Source organism: Arachis hypogaea, chromosome 8 (genome assembly GCF_003086295.3).
Source record: "Arachis hypogaea cultivar Tifrunner chromosome 8, arahy.Tifrunner.gnm2.J5K5, whole genome shotgun sequence".
NCBI lineage: Eukaryota > Viridiplantae > Streptophyta > Magnoliopsida > Fabales > Fabaceae > Arachis > Arachis hypogaea.
Genome location: NC_092043.1, coordinates 39,185,004 through 39,192,130, shown reverse-complemented (window position 1 = coordinate 39,192,130; position 7,127 = coordinate 39,185,004). Strand labels below are relative to the sequence as shown.

Sequence of the window (7,127 nt, the reverse complement as noted above, 5' to 3'; positions counted from 1 at the left end):
AAAATATCTTACTATAAAAACCAAAATCTGGATGCTTATCCACCAAACTAGGTCCCACGCCCACAAAGTTGATGAAGACACACACGCCACCCTCTTAAACACTTGAAGATAGCTAGGTACTACTTACTATCATTGCCACCATATAAATATTAGAATTTCTCCTATGCTCCAAACCCTGCATTATTTCATTCCCTTTGATCTACAAATAGCTAAATCATTATTATTGTTATTATTAAGCCAAAACCAATAAAGAAAAATGCTGGCCATATTCCACAAGGCTTTTGCAAATCCACCAGATGAGTTGAATAGTCCAGCTTCTTACAAAGGTTCCAAGAAGCCTAAGATTCCTGAAGAGACTCTCAGAGATTTTCTTTCCCTTCATCCAAACAACACTTGCTCTATCAGCTTTGGCCATGCTGCTGTTTTAGCTTATGTCCGCCCTGATAATCCTTTCTCTATTAATAACCAAAGGTTATTTATTTATTATTATCATTACCATACTTTCACAATTCAAAATTTAAATAATTGATTTAGATTATTCTAATAAAGAGAGGTACTTTACTGGCAGGTTGTTTTGTGGGTTTGATGACATATATTGTGTGTTCTTGGGGAGCTTGAAGAATCTATCATACATGAACAAGCAGTATGGATTGTCAAAGGGAAGCAATGAAGCCATGCTTGTGATTGAAGCTTACAAGACCCTACGTGACAGAGGTCCATACCCTGCAGATCAAGTTGTCAAGGAACTTGATGGTAGCTTTGCCTTTGTTGTCTATGACAGCAAGGTTGGCAGTGTCTTTGCAGCACTGGTAATTAATTAATTACTTAATTAATTAATATTAATTCCTAAACAAATTTTGATTATTGCTGAATTATGATTATGATTATGATTGTTTCAGGGTTCTGATGGAGGGGTGAAGTTGTATTGGGGAATTGCAGCTGATGGATCTGTGGTGATCTCTGATGATCTGCAAGTTATCAAAGAGGGTTGTGCCAAATCATTTGCTCCTTTTCCAACAGGTAATTAAATTAATAAATATTTTTTTATTTTATTTTAGATTTTAGGATCTATTATTATCTTTCCAAGTCCAATCAAATTGGTGAAAAGTTTCCTTTAAATTAGAGCCTAATGCATTATGAGTACATGTGAGTTACTTTAGAGTGACCAAAATGAAGATTATAAATTATGTCTAATTAATAATTATGATTAGAATTTAGTAAGGATTGACAAGATAGTTTTGTTGGGATTGGAATGAATATGGAATGCAGGGTGTATGTTCCACAGTGAAGGGGGTTTGATGAGCTTTGAGCACCCAATGAACAAGTTGAAGGCAATGCCAAGAATAGACAGTGAAGGTGCAATGTGTGGAGCCAATTTTAAGGTTGATAAGTTCTCAAGAGTCAACAGCATTCCAAGAGTTGGAAGTCAATCTAACTGGATGGAATGGGATCAACATTAGCCTTATTATTACTATTAGTATTTTCACAATAGTAATGTAAACCAAAAATATGTCACATATCAATGTTTCTATGTTTCCTTTAATTTCCTCTCTAACCCAGATTGTCTTGTTTTCTGCTTGCTTGTAATGTTTTCTGTTCTGTTTCTTTAACTTAGTATAAATAATACAACACTCAAAATGCTTTTTTTTTTCTTTTTAAAGGCATAATTTTGTTTTGAGTCATTGTTCTCTAATTTTCCATAATTATGCAAAAAAGAAAATAGAAGAGTTAAAAAATAAAAATATTTTTAAAAAAATAATTTTTTGTTCTATATGGAAGTAGGTCATCGGAATCTTATGGTATGAATGATAATGACAAATAAATCATTGTAGATGCAAAGTATCAACTAAAGTTGGGGATTTTTTTTATTTAAATTAAAGGTGAAGTATTTATAAAAATGCGTATTTTCTTATAAATCTCGGATACTGAGGATAAGTTAAAATTAAACATATATTGGTGTTTGAGATTCTGTATTGTGACCGGACGACGTTAAGATATATTTTGAGTATACAGCCATACAGGATATGTGTTATTATGGAGATTGAAAACTAAGCACTCGAGATATGTGACAACTGAGAAAGGAATCTCAATACCCAAAATATATACGATTTGCCTAATTTGGATTTCAGCAGCCGAGATTGCTGCGGTGTATTTGAATAATTTTTAAGAATTTTGTTAGTTTTTAAATGCTTAACTTCGAGTTTCTTAAGTGAATATGGCCCTCGAGAATATGTCTACAATGGAAATATTAATAGACTAAATATTACTTGGCACGTGGCTGAAGTTTTAAATTTTAAGATTAGTAGTTTTTCCTTGTTTTATTTTCGGTGAATAATTAGTTTAAATGTTTAGATTTTAGTAACTTAGTTAATGTGGTAGGACTTAGTCACTAGACAAAATTAGACAATTTATATATATTTAGTCAGTCATAATATGGTCTGATATTTTGTATAATTTATTTTTATTAATTGTAATTTAAGTGAAATAAATAAAATAAGTAATTAATTATAACTTACGTTAAATAAATAAAATAGGTAATTATTAATTAATACGTTAGTGAAATTAATAGGTAATTGATTAAAGTCATGTCCAAATGTGAGTTAGGTTAAAATAGTGCAACATGAATGTTTCAATTTTTTACATATTGTTTGATAGTCTCATCTTTAGTAAGTGCTATTAATATTAGCAATACAAATCATATTCGTACTGTATCTGTTGTATTTATTATCAATGTTTATCTACTTGGTTTAGAATTTTTAGTAATGATTAAATACAATTAATGGTTTAGACAAGAATAATATGCGAGAATAAATGTTATGGATATTGCAGAGACCACGATTACTGTTGTTACACCGTGTGATCTTAGGCCTCTCCCATCGAACATCCTATTGTCTTGTATTAGGGAGGTGAAATTTGGGCATACAATAGAGTTGAGCGATTTTATGTTTGACAATTTCTTGATCTATTCATTTCGAGCAGTGGAGGCCCGAGACCCACACGTTCCACCTTCCATCGAGTGAGGTCAGCATTACGCTTTACGATGTTGTCTACTACATTGGTCTGCGCACTAATGGAGAGCCGATTGGGAGTTGTACCAGAGACTTATAGTGATGCCATGGACACTCCACGTGGGAGTGGATTGAGGATTTACTTTGCGTCAGGCCGCCACCACAATCAGAGGGAGGGAAGCAGGATTTCGGGGTGAGGATAACCTGGCTGAGGAATAGGGTTTCACACATTTCAACTGGAGAAGCTCCGGATACACTCCGTTAGTACGCCCGATGCTATTTAATGACATTAATCGAGGGGTTTTTGTTCATGGACAAGTTTGCTACACTTGTCCCTTCGAGATGGCTGCTGCTGCTGGAGGATTTCCATCGATGCAGCCATTTGTCATGGGGGTCTGCACTGCTCTGTCATACGTACCCCTCACTGTGCACCACGACAGGACATGATGTGACCAACACTGTGGGTTGCATGCCGCTTTTTGTCTCCTGCATCTACCATAGGTTTCCATATTTTGGTCCGGCAGGATATGACGTCATCAGGTTCTCACTTGCAACTAGGTATGTACATATTGTAAATAATTTTTAATTTAACAAGCAATAGACATTGAATTCGTGTCAATTAATGTAATTAATTAAATTCTACTCAAATGTTTTTATTCTGCGTAGGTTGGCAAGACTAGGGCAACAAAGTAGAGATCGTCATGATGGCAGGATCCAAACTCTACGTCATCGCATTGATGGCCTCACATTTGACTAGGTACAACCTTTTTTTTTGTTTCTATATTATTTCATGCGTTGGTATGTCATTCCTAATTATGGTATTTTAACACTGTGTGATCCGTACCATCATTACACCATCAGTATAGATTCGCACCATCATCGTATTATTAGACTCCACCACCACTACCACACTCACCTCTGTCGGGATTGGTCTAGCTACCACCTCCTCCGCCACCACCTATATATGGAGTAGTTCCTCTACCACCACTACCACAACGAACACCCTCCACTGCGAGCCACCCAGGTGTTCGTCCTCGGCCAACCTATCCTTCGAGGGTGACTCATCCTCGTGGAAGTGGGACTGGACACCATTTAAATCCTGTAGGCGGACGACGTTAGTATATAGTTTGGATAGATGTTCTTATGTTCTATACATTATCTGGCTTGTAATATTGTATCATTATATGTTAGGTTATCGGATTTTTCATATATGACTATATATTATGCAGTATTACGACCATGAGTTATGCTTTTTACGTTAATGCTTTAACTTGATATGAAAGCAACACGACTAAAGAAAAACAGATACAATAAATATAAAGATAAATTGTTTCATTATACATAAAAACGGATACATACAAACAGATTGTTTCATTATTCATAAAACATACAAGAAGAAATCCAACACCTAAACTCTGAACCGTCAGTCATCACCGACTGCGGAGCATTAGGACACCCTCGTTTAGTGTGTTGCTTCCCTTGGCAAAACCCACATCTCTTCTCTATACGCTCAAAGGCATCCATCTCATTCCATAGCCGAGTAGAGACCGGTCTTTCCATTGCCTTTTGTCGCACGACCGGGTTGGGCTTTAGGCGTGCACCATACCATGTGAGCCATATCTTTTCGTCGGGTATTGGCAGAAACTCCATTTCAATACCTTAAAAACAGAGGCCATCTTGTACACGGGATCGACTAAGTTCCCCCACTCGATGCTCTCAGCTACACATGCCGCCAGGGCGTGTCGACATGGGTAATATAACGACTGGAATAGACCGCGATCGCATGTACGCGCGTTAAGACAAACGCGATATGAAGTTTGGGACCATCCATCCACCGGCTCCACCTCCTCAACACTGAACACGAATGCCCTATGGTCACAATGGGTGACTCGCATTATCGGCAGGCTCTCTATGTTCTTCTCTATAGCTGCCAATAGTCTCCGTGAGTATATATGTCCACCCTGTAACTGAGCATGTGCTTTGCAACCTTTGCGCACAAATAACTGTTGCAACCTCTCATACGTTTTCCTAACAATCATAACTACTAGAAGGTTCCTCGTTCCATTCAGCATCGCATTTATACACTTCGATAGGTTCATACCATGTGACCATACCGACGACCTTTGTCATAATGTTGCAGTCAAAAATTTTTCCTAAAACGAAGAGCCCAATCTACCATGTCACGGGATAGTGTACCCAAAGTATCCAAGTACCAATCGTAATCCTCCTTGCTTGTACTATACGTTGCATTTATAAGGTACCTCTTACCCTCGGCCGATTTGAACCGTGAATTAAAATTTGAAGGCATGTGCCGAATGCAGTAAGCATGATTAGCCGATGGAGGATGTCATCCACTGTAAGATGCATTTAGGACAGCGTGAATGGCCTACAATCTATCTGATATGATAAGGATTTTAGACTGCGAGGTAAAATGTTGTCTCAAATTCGAGAGGAAAAATGACCATAAATCCGTTATCTGAGACTCCACTAATGCGAAAGCTATGGGAAGAATGTTATTACCATCTTGAGCCACAGCAATTAACAGCATGCCCCCATACTTTCCGTACAAGTGTGTCCCGTCCATAGATACAAAAGGCTTGCAATGCTTAATTACCTCAATGCATGGAGAGAATTTCCAAAATACTTTATCAAACTAGCTCCACTCTCGGTCGACCATGTCTCCATTGTAATAAGGAACAACAATGCATTCGTGAATCGTACTTGGGAGGCATTCCTGCAAATCGCTTTCCAATCACTATAAATCTGGGTCATATCCTGTTGTATGACCTTTCCCAATCACTATAAATCTAGGAAATCACTTTCTTCTTCGCCATCCACACATTTTGATACGAGGGCTTGAAATGATAACTCTGATGTACCGCACTTTGCAACACCGGGATAGACACTGATGGCTCAGTCTTTATCATAGGTAATACGACCCTGCAAATCAAACTACTATCTAATTGAGCATGGTCCTGAGATATGGTTGGAGCCAAAATAGGTGTGTGCTAAACCGAACCTACACACCTCCCTACAAATTACTCGTGGATGTCAACATTAAGTACAACACAAAATTAACGTAATAGACTTTAATTCATCTAAAATAAATCGTAAAATATACCAGTAGTTCAAGTTCTGGCGTAGTGCCACACGAAGATTCCATGGACAACCGTTAGTGAATTGCTTGCAATGACAGTGGTATTTAAGCCTATCCGACTCCAAAACTCTATACTCTGCATTCCGTCTGTAGTTCTTCACCGCCATTAAAACTGCATCACGGTTCCTTAACCTATGGCCAACTTGGAATTCCACCCCACCATCCGTATTGTAATCCTCTCCTTCACCGGAATTCAAAAGATTGTTCGGCTGCATTGCGTCCAAATTCAAAATGTGATAATGACTAGGAACTTCTGACAATCGAGGAATGGCCAAAGGAGGAGGCATGAAAAACTGACCAACACTGCCGGTGGGAGTCTCCGGCACATATTCATCAGTGGAAGCAGTATCGCTAGACGACCTGGACCCGGCAACATAAGTTGAATAGCCCTCACTGTTGTACTCGTCGGCACTATAATAAGGCTGGGCGTAGTGGATCAGTGTGGCCTCCAGTGGGACAATTTCAAGACTCGAAGGAGACAGCTCAGCACCAACAACCACGTCACGGATCGCAGCATACAACTCCATCACATGTTGTGGCATTAGTCGTGCATGTATGTCGAACATTACCCTCATATGCTGATCCCTATCAATCCAAAATAACCTGTTGGTAAATCCACCATTCGGAAGCGCGTGCAGAAATTTATATGCAATTCTTCCAACCTCCTTGGTACCTATTCCCCCAATATTGCTAAACATGATCGTCTTTAGCGCATGTAGGGTATTAAGCCGGTTGGTCCGCAACATGACAGTCTTATTAGACTCAAAAATCACTCCTTCATTACCGTGTTTTACTATCTCATTGGAATAAACTACAACAAAAAAGAATTGATTATTCTCCATCAGAATAAAATGGAAAGAAAAGGAAGAAAACATTGATTTATGAATTATGAGGAGATGGTTGAGGAATGGGCTCTATAAATAGAGTTATTCTCCAATATATCTTGGGTGCAGAGACACTTA

At 38.1% G+C, this 7,127-nt stretch overlaps 1 protein-coding gene across 1 annotated transcript; it reads left to right on the top strand.

Annotated features, from left to right (window-relative positions):
- Positions 1-1,660, top strand: LOC112707388 (stem-specific protein TSJT1). The gene is made up of 4 exons (XM_025759102.3): positions 1-471; positions 569-809; positions 900-1,020; positions 1,270-1,660. The coding sequence occupies exons 1-4, from the start codon at positions 257-259 to the stop codon at positions 1,458-1,460; spliced, it is 768 nt and encodes a 255-aa protein (XP_025614887.1). The 5' UTR covers positions 1-256; the 3' UTR covers positions 1,461-1,660.
- The last annotated feature ends 5,467 nt before the right edge of the window (positions 1,661-7,127 follow it).